The 18,670-nt window shown below is 40.7% G+C and overlaps 1 protein-coding gene across 1 annotated transcript in view; it reads left to right on the top strand.

Moving 5' to 3' along the window:
- cdc27 (cell division cycle 27) overlaps positions 1-18,670 on the top strand; it is a 107,600-nt gene that overhangs the window by 32,436 nt on the left and 56,494 nt on the right. The window contains exons 4-6 of the mRNA XM_048614696.1: positions 2,358-2,483; positions 13,006-13,103; positions 13,203-13,357. Coding sequence (XP_048470653.1) covers positions 2,358-2,483; positions 13,006-13,103; positions 13,203-13,357 — 379 coding nt within the window. The remainder of the gene's footprint in view (positions 1-2,357; positions 2,484-13,005; positions 13,104-13,202; positions 13,358-18,670) is intronic.

The following is an 18,670-nucleotide window of genomic DNA, read 5'->3' as shown; positions in this document are numbered from 1 at the left end:
TTACGCCAAACTTAGGGTATTGTGTTCAGTTCTAGTCGCCATTTTACAGTGGTTAGCACTGCTGCCTCGCACTGCCAGGGACCTGGGTTCGATTCCACCCTCCGGCAACTGTCTGTGTGGAGTTTGCACATTCTCCCTGTCTGCGTGGATTTCCTCCCACAGTCCAAAGATGTGCAGGTTTGGTGGATTGGCCATGCTAAATTGCCCATAGTGTTCAGGGATGTGCAGGCTCGGTGGGTTAGGTGTGGGAAACACAGAGTTACAGGGGTAGGTTAGGGCGTGGGGGATGCTTTTTGGAGGGTCGATGTGGACTCGATGGGCTGAATGGCCTGCTTCTGCACTGTAGAGATTCTATGATTCTGTGAGGAAGGAAGTGGAGGCTCTGGAGAGGGTGCAGAAGAGGTTTACCACAATGCTGCCTGGATTAGGGGGTATGAGCGATAAGGAGAGGCTAGAAAAAGTCAGGTTGTTTTCTCTGGAGTGGCAGAGGCTGAGGGGAGAGTTGATAGAAGTCCGCAAAATTTGAGGTCCATAGATAAGAGTTGAAATGTCTAATACTAGGAGCATGCATTGAAGGTGAGAGGGAAGAAAGTTTTTTTTTTTTTTTTTTTTTTTTTTTAAAGAGTGTTCGGAGTCTGGAACACATTCTCAGGGGTGGTGGTGGCGGAGGCAGCTACGATAGGGCTATTTAAGGGAATTTTACATAAGCATATGAATGTGTGAGGAATGATAGGATATGGACCAATGGCAGGCAGAAGGAATTAGTTTAATTTGGTGTCACATTCGGCGCAACATCTATGGCAACTAGAACAGCACATGGTATTCTGTTGGCCTAACCAATGTCTATAAAGTTGCAGCAAGACTTCCCTGCTCCTATATTCTACGGCTTATGAAGACAAGCATTCTATTGCCGCCTTCACCACTTTTTATCTACCGGTGCTGATACCTTCAGAGATCTATGGACTTGGACACCAAGGTTCCTTTGTTCCTCAGTACTCCCGAGGGACCTACCGTTCATTGTGTATGTCCGTCTCTTATTAGATGTTCCAAAATGCATCACCTGTCACTGACCAGGATTCAATTCCATTGCTCTGCCCAATTTAGTCCCTGTTCAATTTCAGACTGTGTAACCTGAGACTACCCTCCTCACTGTCAACATTTTTTGTCACCTGCAAATTCACAAATTTACTTTTCTAAATTAACATCCAAGTAGTTCATGCCCGTAAGAAAACAGCAGACTGATCCCTGTGGTACACAAGCTGGTCGCTGGCTTCCAATCACAAAAACAATGCTCCACCAGAACTACGGTGTAAAGAAGGGACACTGGACCTGAAATGGTGACTCTGCTTTCTCTCCACAGATGCTGCCAGACCTGCTGAATTCCTTTCAGCAGTTCCTGGTTTGTTTAGGTTCCTAGCATCTGCCGTTCTTTGGTTTCTGTATGATATATTTAGCCAATTTTTCCAAAACCAACAACTAAATTAGTCAGGTAGGATCTCCCTCCAGCAAATCCATGATCAATCCCTGCATTTCCAAGTGTTGATTAATCCCATCTCAGAATTTTTTTTTCTAATTTCCTTACCACCGACATTAGACTATATGGTATGTAATTACCTGTTCTATCTCTGCTGCCCTCCTTGGAATCGCACTAACTATCTTCCAGTCATCTGGCCCTTTGTCTGTGGCCAACGAAATATTAAAGATCTATGCCAAAACCCCAGCAATCTCCTCCTATCTTAGCAGCCTGGCATACATCGCATTAGGCCGTGGGGATTTATGCATTTTTATACCTGCTAAAATATCTAAAACCTCATGTAAATCTTAACATGATCCAGCACCTCACCTTCCCAACTGAAATCTCCAGCTATGATTTCTTTCTCGTTTGTGAATACACATGGGAAACAGCATTTAAGACCACCTCTCATAACCTGGCTCCACACACAAGTTGTTCCTTTGGTCTCTAATAATCCTACTCTTTCGTTGGTAATTCTGTTGCCTTGGGACTTTCCTTTATCCTGTTTGCCAAAGATATTTTGCGGCCCTTCTTTACCCTCCTAATTTCTATTTTAAGCAACTCCCTACACACTGTATACTGGTGAAATGCTCCTCACCCCCAGGTTAAGTGCTTGAGTAGTGGACGTTGACTATTACCAGGTCATAGTCAGAGAATCCTTACCCTCACCGTGTGAAGGTACTTCACTGGTCACTCATCAAATGATTTGAGTTACTATATTAGTAGTCTGGGAGCAAAATAACTTATTGTCTCCCAACATTACTTGAGCAAGATCAAACCCCAGTATATAGAAGGAAGAGTTTATCTTGTGTTCTAAAATAATCCCTATTTCTTGTTTTCCTAGGCTGGCAGAAGGAGAGCAGATTTTAGCCGGTGGAATATTGAACAAGCAGAGGAGTCATGATGACATTGTTACAGAGTTTGGAGACTCGGCTTGTTTTACTTTGTCTTTATTAGGGCATATATACTGGTAAGACGTTTTTTAAAAAAAAAAACAACAAAAATCATAAAGAAATACGTGGTTGGAAAGAAAATAAAATACAGCAAAGGGTGGTGAAGTAGACCAGGAAAATCACAAAAAGAGTATGAACTAAAACTTGCAAGAAATGTGGAAATTATCACAAATGCTTTTACAAATACATTGAGGAAGAAACATTGACCAGAAGTGCATTGGACCTCTTGGGAACTGAAGTTGTAATTTGATTTGAAAAAAAGGAAATGGCAAGCATGCTAAATCGTTCTTTTGCAATAGTGTTTGCAGTTGAGGAAGAAGTCAGCTTGTCAGATGTCACAAAGGAATTAGTGTCCCTGAAAGGGAACAGATTCCCCACAGTGAAATGGTTTCTATCCACAGGTTTTGCACATTAGCTGGCAACCTAGCAGATGCCCAAACAATAATCCGCAATTTCTCGTGATGTAGGAATCATTCCTTCAGATTGCAAATGACACATGAAAGTTTTCAATTTAAAAAAAAAAAAAACGGCTGAGGAGAAAACTAAATCTTTTAGCCAGATGGCCCATGTATGTTGTTGGAAATTTAAATGTTTCATTGACAATAGAGAGATTGAACATAGTGAAAATGTTCAGCTGATGGGAGAGAGCTGGCATAAATTTATCCACTCAGGTCATGCCTGATCAAACTGATCTTTTTTCAAAAGGTAACTAAATCAGGAGAAAGGAGGATGTCTATGGAATTCATTTTCACAGACTTCCAGAAAACCTTAGAGATTTGACTAAAATAGAAATTATTGGAATTGAAGGCCTCATTCCAAACATTGACAGAAAGACTGTATTCTGGAGAGGAGATGAGATTGACAACCTTTGACATCAAGGACTCTTGGCAAAACTGATATTGATGGGAATTGAAGGGAAAACTCTGTGTTGGTTGAGATCTTAAATAACATAGTTGGGAAGATGGTTGTTGTTGAAGGTCAGTCATCTCTGTCCTGGGACATTACTCTCAGGAACTCCTGCAGCAGATATTTTTAATTGACCTGTTCAAACAGGTCATGACATAGCTGTAGAGCAGGTGGGACTTGAACTTTTAGCCTCCTGGTGCAGAGCTAGGGACATTATTAATGTGCCACCAGAACCATCAAGTTCCTAAGGGTGTTGTCCTCAGCCTAACTAACTACAGCCGCTTTGCCTATCATCTCCCTCTTTCTCAATGTCAGAAGTAAGGATGTTTGATGATCAGAGTTCAGTACCAGTTGCAATTCCTCCTGTAAAATAGCCCATTTCTATATGTGGCAAGACATAGACGATATTACGTGTTGATCTTGTAAATGGTCAATATGGTCTTGTCAAGTGTCAAGCAACAACTTAGTTAACCATGAACTAGACCAACATTTGGTAATACCATGGAATGTCATTCTTTAACCATCCAATAACCTGGAAGGTTACCATTGAACAGAAACTGAACTAAACCAAGCCAACCCAGTACATAGTATGGTTAGAAGAGCAGGCCAGAAGCCAGCAATCTTGTGGTGAGTAAATTGTCATCTGTGCCTGCAATGCCTGTCCACTGTCCTTGAGTTGTCAGGAGTGTGATGCAATACTCCCCACTTTCCTGGATGACCGTGGCTCCAACAATTGTCAAGAAGTTTGATGCCATCCAAGACAAAGCAACCTGCTTGATTGGCACTACATCAACCACCCTCAACTACCTTTTACTTGCACATTGTCCTAGCTGATGCATGAGAACATCACTACCTGCAAGTTCCCCATCAAACTGCTCACCATCCCGATTTTGAAGTATCATTGTTCCTTCAATGTTGTTGGATGAAAAAATTAACTTGTTCAAGAAATTAGGTGAGCAGCAGGAGATGCAGTATTGAGAATGGGCATATCTGCTAATTGACAGAATGTAGAGACCCATAAGGATCTGTGTTTGGGCCATAAATGCATACTATTTCATGCATAAACTAATCCTTGGATGATTCCCATGAATCTTTTCTGCACCCATGTTTTTCTTTTATACCCTTCATGACGCGGTGCTCAGAGCTGGACACTCTATGCCAGTTCATATCAAACCATTGTCTTACACAAGTTCAACAAAACTCCTTGCTCTTTCACTTTCTGCCCCTGTTTGTAAAGCCTTGTCCACTTGCCTGGCCAACTTCAATAATCTAAACACACATGCACACATACCCCAAAGCCCTCTGCTCCTGCACTCCTTTCACAGTTGTACCCCTTGCTTTGTTGGAAAAAATATGGACCAAATGAATCCCTTTGTGCTTCTCCAAATTAAATTGCACCTGTTACCGGTTTGTCGTTTCCACCAGCTGTGTCTGAATGCTTCATGAAGCATATGAAAGCATGACACAGGGTGCAGAAAAGATTTATGGGAATCAATCAGGAATTAGTTTGAAGATTTGAAGGTTAAATGAGGTATTGAAAATCATCAAAGGTCTGCACTCTACAAATTTAGAGAAAAACCATTCCAACCAGAGGGATAGGGCAGCACAGATTTGAGATAAGACAACATGACAGAAACTTTTCTCAGTGGTTAGGATCTGGAAAGTACTTCCTGAGAGAGTAGTGGATGTAAGTTTGAGAGGTAAATTGTAGGAGAAATTTTGAAAATATGACTATTTATTATGTGTGAAATAGTTAACATTTAAGGCCCAAGTTCTGCACTACCCTCAGTTAATGTTTTCAAGTTTGTATCATCCAAACTTGCACGTCAAGGTCTCTTTCATTAATAAATAGCAAGAGTCACAACACTAACTCCTGAGGAACTGCACATTCCTCCATTCGGAAAAACTTCCGTGAACCACGACTTTTCTTGCATTCGGTCAGTTTTGTATTCATGTTGCAATTGTTCTTTGCATGCCATGAAATGTAACTTTGCTCAGAAGTCTGTGTGGCAGTTTATCAAATATCATTTAGATGTCCATGCTCACTGCAGCATCAGTGTTACCTTCAAACTTTTCTGTCTCTCTCAAAGAAAACTCTTAAGTTAGTTGAGCCTCATTTTGCTTTCCTGAAGAAATTTGTGCTGGCTTTTCTCTTTACCCAAGTGGCTAGTGGTTTTGTTTGGAATTACTATTTGCAGAATCTTCCCTTCCATGGAGGATCATCCAATTGACCTGTAGTTGCTGTGTTTATTTTAAACCCGTATTTGAAGAAGAGTGTAACCATTCTCTATTCATTCACCTTAGCGGTGGCGTGACAAAGAAGAAACCTGGAAAATTATGACCAGTGCCTTCATAATTTTTACTCATTTTCATTTGGATGCCTTATCCACTTAAAATATAGACAACCTATCTGGTGACATCTCTATCAGTTTAAAACTGCTTCTCTTTTACCACGGGTGACAAATATAAAATATTCACTTGATACCTGAACTATGATACCCTGCCTTCATGCGTAAATCCCCTTTCTTGAGCAGTTCCTTGTTACCGATGACTTGTTCCTCACTAAAAATGAACTATTGGATGATTTGAAGAGTCCAACAGTTCGTCATAGTTGAGGCAGACGGTAGTTAGTGTTATGGAAGGGTGGGAAGCCTGGATTGTCACATTTCCATTCATTCTGTCAATGCTTAACTTCAGCTTTCCATCCATGATGAAACTCTGTCTAGTTCCTCCCTAATTTCCCATCACTTCAGGTGTTCTTGGGCCAGGATTTCCCAGGTGAGGATGTTGCACTTCTTCAAGGAGATTTTGAAGCATTTCTTCTGCCCTGCAAGGATTTGTTCACTGTGTTGAATTTCCAAGTAGAGTGCTTCTCGTGGGAGTCTTCTATCAGGCATGTGAACACCTAGTAGTGTTGACTTGAGTGAGAGCACTAATACTGGTGCACCTATTGTGCCACTGGATTTGCAGGATCTTGCAGAGGCAGGGTTTATGATATTTCTTGAGGATTTTGAAGAGCCTGCTGGGCATAAGTCTGTGTTTCTGAGTCATATTGGTTTGATAGTACTCTGTAGACTGAGATTGGTGCCAGGCTTGAGATCCTGGCCTTCTAAAACTACAGCTCAGGCAACCAAAGGTTGCAGTTGTACACTCAGTGCAATGTTGAACTTTAACACAGATCTCTGTGCTTGTTGACAGTCAGTTCTCAACATAGGCAATGTGGTGCAAGGTGATTCATGTATTCCAAGGTCTTATTAATTTGGGTAACTGGGTTGGTGGGTGTGAAGATTTGTGGGGGTGGGGTAGAGCTGTTGTATGCCTTAGTGAAGATGTTGACAACAGTTTGGAGCTCAGCATCGGATTGTGTGCAGATGCAAGCAATGCCTGCTTGCTGTTGTAGTCAGTGACTGGGTGAGATAGAGAAACAGAAATTAAGAGCAGGAGTGGGCCATTTAGCTTTTTGAGCCTGCTCTGCCATTCAGTATGATCATGACTGATAATCCATCTCAATGCCATATTCCTCTTTTTCTTCCGTCCCTGTTGATGCTATTAATGTTTCTATTCAATGACCTAGCCACCACAGCCTTCTCTGGTTGAGAATTCCACACATTTATTCTCCATTGCGTGAAGAAATGTTTCCTCATCGCAGTCCTAAGTGATCTACCTGTATCCTGAGATTGTGTCAATAAAGCAAAGAACTGTGGATGTTGAAGATCCAAAACAAACAAAAACACAAATTGCTGGAGAAATTCAGGTGGCATCTGTGGAGAGAAAAAAAGGTAGTCTTGGATGCTGCCAGAACTGCTGAATTTCTTTAGCGATTTCTGTTTTCATTTGCTCCTGAGACTCTGTCCCTTGGTTCTGGATTCCCCAACCAGGGAAAACATCTTACCTGCATCTCTTCTGTCCTGTACTATTTGAAATGTATTAAATTCTATCGGGTTCCCTGTCATCCTTCCAAACTCTAGTGCTTACTCGCTCAGTTGAACCAGCGCTGCCTCTTATGGAAGTCATGTCATCCTCTGAATCAGTCTAATGGACCTGTGCTGCACTCCCTCTATGGCACCTATATCCTTTCTTAGATAAGGAGACCAAAACTGCTTGTAATACAGGAGCGTGGCCTCAGTAAGACCCTGTACAACTGCGGTAACACATCCACTACTTCTGAACTCAAATCTACTTGCAATGAAGGCCACTTTCCATTTGCAGTCCCAATTACTTGCTGCACCTACCTGTTTACTTTCATTGACCAGTATACAGGACACCAGATCCCTTTCTATGTCCATATTTCCCAATAAATCACCATTTTAAATATTCCTGGTGCTTTGTTTTTCACACCAAAGTGTATCACTTCACATTAGCCACTGCATTTGCTAGGTGTTTTCTCACGTACTCAACTTGTCTAAATCATCTTGAAGCCTCCTTGCATTCTCCTCCCAACTGTCAGTCCTGCGCAGTATTGTATAGTCAGCAAACTTGAAAGTGTTGTATCCAGGTCACCAAGATAAATCGTGAATAATCAAGTCCTAAGCACTGATCACTCTGATTTCCCCTAAGCAACTGCTTGTCATTCAAAAAAAGACACTTTTATTCCCACACCATTTTCCGTATGTTTGCCAATTCTCAATCCATGACAATATATTACCCCCATCCCACGTGCTTTAAATTTGTCTACCAACCTCTTCAAAAAGATATCAGCAGCCTTCTGAAAATCTAGTACACCACATCCACTGATTCTCCCTAATCTATTCTTGTTCCATCTTCCTAAAGCTCCAATAGATTTGTTTAGCATGATGTGTCTTTCATTAAATCCCTGGTGGCTTTGACAATCGCGCTAAGCCTTGCCAAATATTCTGTAATCAGTCTATTTATAAGAGATGAGTATTTGCCACACCAGGCTAACTGGCCTGAATTCTGTGTTTTCACTCCCTCCCTTTATAGATAATGTGCCACCCTTCGATCTGTAGGAACTGCTCCAGGGTCTGGAAACTTTAGAAACTAGCTACCAATGCATAATATATTTCCAGGGCCATTTTCTTTTGTACTCTAGGATATGGATTATTGGGTCCTGGTGATTTTTTTATTTTCACCTTTAACCACATGACGTTCCCCAGCACCATTTTTTTTTACTAGTACTAACTTCATTCAATGCTACCTTCTCACTCGACATTTCTGGGAGGATTTTTGAGCCCTTTTTTGTGAAGATGGAACCTAAGTATGTGTTGAATTCTTCTGCTACTTCATTGTTTCACATAAAATTTTCCTGGCTTCTGACTGACTGTCCTGTATTTACCTTGACTAATCTTTTTTCTTTTCACATTTATGGAAGTTTTTGCAGTCTGTTTCTATGTTTGCTGCAATTTTACTCTCGTGGTCTATTTTCCCCCATCTTGATTAAACATTTTTGTTCTCTTTTGCTGAATTCTAAAATGTTCCCAAACCTCAGGCTTGCTGTTTATGGCAATTTTGTGTCTCCTTAGATCTAATAATGCCCCTAATTTCTTTGTAAGCCATGGTTGAGCCACCTTTCCTCTTGACTTTTTGTGCCAGATAGGAATTGTATTTCATGCGCATGTTCTTTAAATACGATCCTTTGTCTATCAACCATCATACCCTTCAGTAAGGATCCCCAATTCATTCTAGCTAATGCATGCTTATCATTCCTCCTTAACAGCTGTACCATTTCTTCATTCCCATTTTCATTGCGAGCATGTGGTGCTGGCAGTAATCCTGAAATTATTTCCTTTGTGGTCTGATTGGGTTTTTTTTTTTTTTTTTTTTAAATATAATTTATTTTACACCCTAACTGCCTATATTCTGCTTGTAGGACCTTGTCCTTTTTTGGTACTGAAATGTACTACCACCAGTGTTTACCTTTCTCCTGCAGAATGCTCTGAGGCATCCCTGACCTTGATGCCAGGGAGGCAGCATATATCCTAGGTTTTCTTTTGTGGCTACAGAAATGTCTGTCTGCTCTCTTCACTGTTGAATCTCCTATCATGACAGCCACGCTAGTCTTATTTGTCCTCTGTTGTGCACCAAAGCTACCCAGAGTGCCTTGGACTTGGCTTCCACTCCTGTCTCCTGAGAAGTTGTCTCCCCCAGTAGTGTTCAAAATTATACGCCTGTTGAAAGTGGGACAGCCACAGGGCACTCCTGTACTTTGCTCTACCCATTCTGGTGGTCAATCATTCCCTTTTGTCGGTTCAAACTTCATTGTGCTGTGACCGCCTCATTGAATATGTTGTCCGCAACCATCTTAGCATCACAGTGAGACTGCCTGCTAATGCAGGTGCAAAATGTGGTTGGACAGTAGCTGCAGCTGGACATGTCCTGTGTGCATGATAGCCAGGGACCCTGGAATTACTCATGACTTGTCCAATAGCACAAGAGAATCATATCACCAGTGCAAGCTCTACTGCCATGACTTCCCTTTTAGATTAAGCTTGTTTGCTACTCCATTTTAAAGAATACTAACTGTGCTGGGGATGCTGGGTTAAAATGGGTGGTTGTTTTTGACGGCACAGATGTAATGGACCAAAGAACCTCTTTGTGTTGTAGATCTCTGTCTCAAGGGACTTTATTTCACTCCAAACAGTCCCGTAGCAATGCCAAATTCTTGTCTTGAGTCTGTGGAAACTATATTTTAAGTCTTAATTTTATTTCCCTTATGTAATTATTATTACCTTTATTATGTAGGCCCTAGTTTTCTCAGTTGAATCCAAGCACAGCTACTTGATGAAAAACTTTCTTTAGCTTTTCTCATTTACTGCAATTTGTTGACAATCCCCAACAGCAGATTATTACTAACCAATGAACTTGCGATTTTCCTATGTTATCACTTTGTTTTTCTCGCTGTGCTTCAAACTCCGCACTCGCTGGTCCCTCGCAGGTGCTGCCACCTCGCCTGCTCCCAAGCTAAAAGTGATGTAGGACTTGAACCTTGGCCATGATTTATATATATGTGCTCCGTGTTGCTCCTTTGCAGGTCTTGTGGTATCTCCGACTCCCTGGGTGTTGGCCTCCAGCCTTTGCCATAATTTATATTTTCCCACTGTGTACCATTCCCTCACTGGTGCTGCTGCCTCTGATTCCATGGGTAACCTTCAAAAGTTGAATACTTCAGCCAGTGAGCGTTTAGATTTTCTGTCACCCTTGTCATTTTCTGAGTAAGACCTGACTGCAGGATACTCTTCTCGGACTAGCAATCTGATATACAAGCTGTGGAGGTTAAATGGAAGAATTTGAATTCAAACTAGAAGATAGGTGTAGGCCATTTAACTGCTCAAGCCTGCTGTTCTTTGGGTTTTTTTTTCCATAGTGGATCAGTTGCTTAGCACAACTTTCATGTCATTATGAACTAGGCAGAGGATGGAGAAATACTTTGGGGGTGCTTCCATAACCTAGAAGGATGCTCCATAATCCCTCATAGTTGACAGTATTGAAGACCTGCCACTTTCTTGAAGATGGTCATGACTATTGCATCTCTGTGATCTCCTGGCAAGCTGTCCTCCCAGATTAGGGAAATGAGGTCATGCATTCGGACAGTGCCTCTGTGCCATGTTATAGTGCTTTGTTGAGGATTTCATCAACTTTTGATGCCTTGTTCTTCTTTTGTTGAGTGGCATCTTCTACCTTATTCAAGTTTGGTGTGGCTCTTGAGATGACAGTGGGTAGCAGGATGGAGTTGAGGACAGTGATATTGAAGACTGCTTCTGTTCAGGAGATCTTTGAAGTGCTCCTTCCAACAGGTCCCAACTTCCCCGCTCTCCTTGATGAGCACCCCTGCATTCCTGTAGCATAGATGGGGCCTTAGGTGCATGGGTGCAGTCTTGACTATGGTAAAGAAATTGTGCACATCGTGGTTGTTAGCAAACTTTGTATCTCATGATTTTCCTTCCTTGTGTGGAATTCCTGGTGGTATTCGACGTTCTTTTTCATGTAGTTAACTTTTACAATATTTACAATTGGTTTAAGTCTCAATTGTTGCCTTTGGTGGAACGTTTTGTTAAGTAGTTCATTAGAGATTTAAAGTTACAAGATTTTCTTTTACAGAAATGTGATCACTGATGAAAGTAACTTTGTCTAAATGTAGGCATTAGAATTAATGTGTGGAAATGGCAAAACATCACTGCCAGGCAAGAAGAGAAAATCTTTGGATTGCAGAACATAAATTAATTTATTTGCACAAAGTATGTATGGAATCTAGACATGTACAAGCCAGAACTTGAATTCAAGAATGTGTTCGTTAGCCAGGGTCTGCGTACTGATTTGAAAGACAAATTATCATGGGAATGAAATTTCATCCTTCTTGATAAGGAAGAATTGATGTGAATTGAATTAAAAATGTAATGTGTGTATTAGTTGACGGAGGTCTGGTGCAGTGTACAAACACGAGTAGTAAGTGGATTTAACTTCTGATTCTTTCGATTGAAAATCCAAGCACTTCTCTATTCACTTGTGGCACTGTATCAGATGTACTGATTGTAATAAGCTCATGGATTCCTCTGCATTGTTCAGCCTCAGGTGCCGCAGTTAACCGCGTTACCTAAATTAAAAAGCAAAGTCTTGCGTGGCATGGTGGCTCAGTGGTTAGCATTGCTGCCTCATAGCACCGGGGATCCGAGTTCGATTCCATCCTTGGGCGACTGTGTGGAGTTTGCACGTTCTCCCCCTGTCTGCATGATGTGCAGGTTCGGAGGATTGGCCATGTTAAATTGCCCATAGTGTTCAGGGATGTGCAGGCTAGATGGGTTAGCCATGGGAAATGCCAGGTTACAGGGATTGGGTAGGGGGATGGGCCTGGGTGGGATGCTGTTCGGAGGCTTGTTGGATGTGAACCTACTGGGCTGCATGGCCTGTTTCCACGCAGTTGGGGTTCTATGGTTCTAATTCTTGAAACTGGAAGTAAAAACAAAACGATGGAGAAACTCCGGTCTGGCTGCATCTGTGGAGAAACGGTGTTAACGTTTCTTGTTCAGTATGACCTCTTCGGATTGGAGTTTTTAAGCTGATTGCGTGTTGGTTAGGATGCAGTAAATTCTGCCCAGACTCCATTATAAGAACGAGGAGCAGAAATAGGCAATTCAGCCTCTTGGGCCTGCTCCGCCATTTGAATAGATCATCGCTGATCTCCTTTTAATCTCAAATTTTTCCTACCTGCTCTCCATAACACTTGAACCCATTACTAACTTAAAATATATGTATCTCCTCCTCAAATTTACTCAAGTCCCAGCATCAGTGCAGTGTAGGGAGAGAATTTCACAGATTCATGACCCTTTGAGAGAAGTAATTTCACCTCATCTCTGTTTTAAATCCGCTGCCCTGAAACGTTTTCTCCAGCTCTTGGTCATGCACCAGTGACTGTATGTGACGTCAGTGTATTATTGTCTGTTGTGTTGGTACCGTATCAACACTCACTGTCTCCTAATGATGATCATTTGGACAGGAAACAGGATAAAATGATTTTTGGATGTAATATCTTGGGATGTTTGGAAATGTTACAGAGGTCAAGTTCATGACACGTTATCACTGTTTGAGCCCGACAGTAACTCCATGTTCAGATTAGATTTAGTTTTGAATTCTTTGCATCCTGTGCTGTGTGACTTAATTGTAACTTTTGTTTTTAAACAGTAAAACAGATCGAATGGCCAAAGGATCGGAGTGTTACCAAAAGAGCCTTAGTCTAAATCCCTTTCTTTGGTCCCCTTTTGAATCCTTGTGCGAAATAGGTAAGCACAGGAAACGTTTACAACTTGTTTAGAAAGCATGTCAGTAAAATCTTATAAGGAAGAAGCTGAATAATTTCTCTATCTCTCTCTACCTTGCAGGTGAAAAGCCAGATCCTGATCAAACATTTAAATTAACATCTCTTCAAAATTTTAGTAGCTATCAACCAAGTTTATGTATGCCATTGGTTTTAAATCACAGCATGCAACACAGACAACCGGACACTGTGTTAATGGAAACTCCACAGGATACTATAGTGAGTCCAATTGCATCCATGTTTGCTCTGTGCAGCTATGTTTTGCGCTTGATTGAAACTTTATATTCCAAAATTTCACTATTTTAAAGTTTTGCAGCAATTGCTATGCCCTAAGGAGAAAAATGACAGTTCAATTTTCAGGAATACTTTTCTTTCAAGTTTTTGGTCCTAAAATGCATCACAACTTGGCAGAAGCTGGTTTGTTGGTTAGCTTAACATGAAATGGTTGAAATAATCTAAAACTATATGGTGTATTATTGATGCTTTTATTGTTGGTATAGCTGTTATGCAATGTCTGTTAGTAAAGGTATGATACAGTCAGGTTTGCATATTTGCTACCTAACTGCCCTGCCTTCTGTGCTCCACCCACCTTCCCTTTTTTTGTCTCAACTCATGATTTTGAGCACCTCTTCAAAATTTCAGTTACGTGGTATTATGGCGATAGTGGGGTGGTGGTTCTTCGATAAGATTGACAGAAGTCCCTCCTATATGCTTTTAGTTTTTTTTCTGTGCTCTAATTGAAGCTTTTAGTCCTTGATAATTGGATGCTATGCTACACTGAGACCAAACTACTGCTACATGAGGATTCATCATAACTCCTTTCTTCCTTCATTTATGAGATGAGTGGCATGAACTAAACCAGCATTTGTCACCTAACCTGAATTGTTCTCGGGGTGCTGGAGCTGAGGTGCTTCCTTGAACTACTGCTTTCTCGGTGGAGGAGGTGGGGGTTGGGGAAGAGGACACTGTGGGGCGGTTGGAAGGGAAAATCCCTGCTGTTCTTTCTGCTTCTATATATAAAGCTCAGGTTTTCAAATGCCTTTTTTAGGTACTTCTTCAACATGCTGTGCCACCTTCAACGATTATTGCACATGTTCATGTAACTCTGTATCTATAATTGTGCTTTTCATTTTATATTGACTCTCGCCCTACCAAAATGTACCGCTTCATATTTGCTATGTCAGACCTTTTTTTCTGTCCTGCATCTGCCAATTCCACCAGCCTGTTTGCCATTTTCCTCTTTGCAGTGCTTTGAAAACTTGTCATGTGAAAATTTTGGAATTGTCCCTTTCTACCAAGTATATGTCATTAATCTAGATCAAGACAAACAATGCTTATAGGTGGTGGCAAACATGACTACGTATTTTCTTGCAGTCCGTAACAGTGTTCCCCGAACTTTCACCTACCTGTCATTCAGCCAATTCCAGAAGGTTCACGAGATTAGCTTAAGACATGCAAGGCACCTGTTAATGAGGAGTGATTTGAGCAGTTTGTACTTAATAGAGTTTAGAAGAATGAGCATCAATCTGATTGAAGTATATAAGATACTAAGGAGGATTATTCAGTAGAAGTAGAGCAGATGTTTTCCCTTGTGGGACAATTTGGAATGAGAGGTCATAATTTTAGGCTGAGTAACAGGTTTAAAACAGATAAATTATTTCTCAATCATGAATCTGTAGAATTCACTCCCCCATAGTGTGGCAAGTGCTAGGATACTGAATAAATTTGAAGGAAGATAGACACGTTTTTATTCATTAGAGGGCTAGGGACAATAGGCAGAAAAATGCAGTTGAGGCTAAGATGATATCTACATTATATTAAAGAGAGCAGGCTTAAATTGCCTGTTCGTGCTCCCACCTCTTAAGTTCCTAAATCCATGTTGCCATTGTCCCTTTTGTGCTTCAAGTTTTCTGGCAACTCTGATGTGTCCCTTGCCTTTACGCTCGTGTTCAATGCTTTATGTAATTTGTTGTTCCTTTCTAATGCTACCTCAGCATTTCGTGCTGTCAAATTTATTTTAAACCCCTTCTCATGACTTGCACACTGCCTTCTGAGGATTTTGCACCTCATTTGTCTGACACCAGTATGTCCCCTATGTGCAGGTCAGTTCTCCACAGAATGGCTTTAATATCCCAGAAATCGGAAGTCCTTCCTTTGGCACATGTGGCATCAATTAAAAGGGGACATTATTCAGTATAAAGGAACGTACAAGGATACACAGTTTTAGGTCCTTACAGACTTTGAAGCATAAAGATTTGACCTGAGACTTTAGTTTTATTAATGTATTCACTCATGGAAAGTGGGTATTTCTGGCTGGCCAGTATCTGTTGCCTGTCCCTAGACTTTCTTGAGAAAGCGGTGGATCCACAATGCCCTTAGTTGGTTATTTGGGCATCAGCCACAATGAATATTGTAGTTATCCTTTGAGTTCTCTGTCATGATGTTTATTTCCACCAGGTGCTTTTTCTTGAGAGGCAGAGGGTGTCCTTTAGTCTGTGTTCAGTGCTGCATTATTAGTTTATTTTCCATGCCAACAACAGCTTCTTGAAATACAAGCTAATTTGTTTATTTTTTTCTGCATGAGTTTTTAAATTTAATGGTAGGTGAAGTTCCATCTCCAAAATGTGAACATTACCATAAATGTGCAAAGTGTAGTTGGAGATAGTGTTTTCAAGCTTCTCCAGAGTGCATGCTCACCGGCTTCATTGCCTGTGGGAAGATGTTAATTTCAGCTTGCATGAAACAATGCACGTTAAACTTAACCAGAGTCGGTGGTCAAGTGACCGCTGTGTCCATTTAAATTTAAATATTTTTAATATGAGCATGACATTTCGTGTGTCATTAGTAGCCACGAAGTTGGTTGCTTTTTAAGTTCCTTTTTGGAGTCTTTCCTGGTTGCTAAAATCTGCCTGGAGGACCTCCAAGTTCTTTCAAATAGTGGGTAGTCTTGGCGATGGAGTGGAATTATCATTTTGGGATTAAATCTGGCATGAAGCCTGTGACTTCTTTGATTCGGCCTCATGGCTGCCTAAGTGAAGGAAGGAATTGGGAACTAAGGAATAGAATTTGTGATGAAACAAACTGCTTGTTTCTTCCTAATTTCTAATTAGTAATCATTTATGGCTGTCTAGTTCTGGATGTTAGGTGATAGTCATGGTGAGAGAATTAGATCTTGGTGTACATGTGGTACCTGACACATTTTTGGGTAGTATCACTGAGGACTAGTGGAAATAGTTTCAAAGATAGATGTTGGAGGACTGCAGAGGCAATATGGCAGGAAGAACATGATTCTCAGGCATCAATTAGTGAATGGCACCAGCTGAATCTATTCCAACCCAGCTTTTATGATTGTGTGATCAAGTATAAATGGGCAGGTCAAGAAGAGTGAGGAAAGATTGTCTACGGTGGCTACAGTTGGAAGTCATTTGTGACAGTATCAGAGGAAAGAGAGCCGTTTTTTATTTTTCAAAAAAAAAATCAGCTTATATGGTGGCTATGAAGGCAATTTGTGTGGTCATCAGTTCAATGGGACAGGGTTGAGGCAGGTGGAGCCAACTCCGTCTCAAGGGCAATAGCAAAAAAACTAGAGGTAGATGTGAGAATTATAGCTAAGAAGGAGAGGATTGTCCTCTGTCAGAGTTCTTTATGGATGTAACAAGTAGAGTTGATAAAGGAGAAATGGTAGATTTTGTGTATTTGGATTTCCAGAAAGTATTCAATAAGGTGCCACGGAAAAAATGATGGAAGCTCATGATATTAGAGACAATGTGTTAGCATGGATTGAGGATTGGATAACACACAGGACAGATTTGGCATTAATTGCTGTTTTTCAGGTTGGAACGATACAACTAGTGGAGTGATCAGTCCTAAGACTTCAATTAATTACTACCTATATACACAGTGTGCAATGTATCCATATTTAATAATACTTGATTAAATGGGACAGCATGTTTTGTTGAGGACATAAGGAATCAGGAAGGGGAAATATACAGTTGAGTTGGTGGGCAAAAAACTTGACAAGTGGAGTTTAATATAGAAAAATGTGAGGACATGCACATTAGTTGGAAGAATGAAAAAGCAGACTATTATTTCAAAGGAGAGAGACTCTGAAAAAGTACAGCACAGAAGAATCTGGGTGTTCTTGCCCATGAGCCAAAAAATTAGGCGTGCAGGTCCAACTAATAATTGCGAAGGCAAATAGAATTTTCACCTTTTATTGCTGAACATTTGGAGATGTTAGCAAAAAAGTAATCTGGTTGCAACTGTCCGTGTGTCAGTTAAGTCAGCACCTGATGTACTGTGTACCGTTTTCATCCTGTATTTAAAAAGCATGTAATGGCATTGGAGGCAGTTCAAAGAGATTCATTAGGTTGAATCCTAAGATGAAGGGCAACAGGTTCAGACTTTATTCATTTAGCATTTAAATGAATGAAGGGTGAACTTATTGAAACATCCAAGATTCTGTTGAGAATACGGTTCCATGAGTGGGGGATATAGTCATTGAATAAGGAAATCATTTAAAACTGAGATGGCAAGAATTTTTTTTCTTTTTTTTTCCTGATGACATTCAATGTCATCCCTTCTCTACCAGAGAGGAGTAGAGACTAGATCACTAAGTACTGAAAGAGGAATTAAAGTTTTGAAATATCGAGGCATTGACATGAAAGAAGTGTTGATGATTAGATTAGGTCAGTAATGATCTTTCAGAATGGCTGAGCAGGTTTGAGGAGTGGAATGGCCTATCCCTAGTTCTAATGGGGTTGGGGCGAATTACCTCTGAGAAGATTAATTGAACAAAATATCTCTCGGGTGACATTTAAAGGTCCTGCGCAGAAGAATACAAATATACTGATCTGACTCTGTATAGGCATCACAAGGTATTTTTCTGACGACTTGACAATTGCTAAGGACAGTTTGCATTTACTGCATAGAATGCTCCCATTCTTAATCAAAGAAAAGGAGATAATTAATTGATGTTAACGGTTCAAGTGTAATCTCCCCTAGCTTGGTGACCATGATAAATGATCAGTGCGTCCTGAAATGGTGCTTAGAACACAATGGACAAGTGTCTGTACATATTCCATATATATTTTGAAATACCTTGTTGAGTTCAAATGTTCTCGTCTATATTCTTCATTTATTCAGTCCGTTTTGAATTCTGCTTTGTTTAATTTCCACGATGCTTAGTTGTTTCAGAGTCATACAGTCAGACAGCACGGAAATGGACCCTCCATTCCAGCCTGTCCACGGATGACCAAGTTTTCCAAACTAATCCAGTCCCATTTGCCTGCAGTTGGCCCATCTCCTTGTAAACCTTTGCAAATTACATACTATCCAAATGTGTTTTAAATGTTGTAACTGTACCTGCATCTACCACTGCCTCTGGCAGCTCATTCCACATAAAAAGCACCCTCTGTGTGAAAAGCTTGCCCCTCAAGTCCCTTTTAAATCTTTTCCCCCCTCGCTTAAAAAATATGCCCTGTAGTTTTGAACTCTTCCCACCTTAGGGAAAAGATCCTTGCTATTCAACTT

Source organism: Rhincodon typus, chromosome 30 (genome assembly GCF_021869965.1).
Source record: "Rhincodon typus isolate 14 chromosome 30, sRhiTyp1.1, whole genome shotgun sequence".
In the NCBI taxonomy this organism is placed as follows: domain Eukaryota; kingdom Metazoa; phylum Chordata; class Chondrichthyes; order Orectolobiformes; family Rhincodontidae; genus Rhincodon; species Rhincodon typus.
Note: the sequence above shows the minus strand (reverse complement) of the source record. Positions and strands in the feature narration are given on the sequence as shown.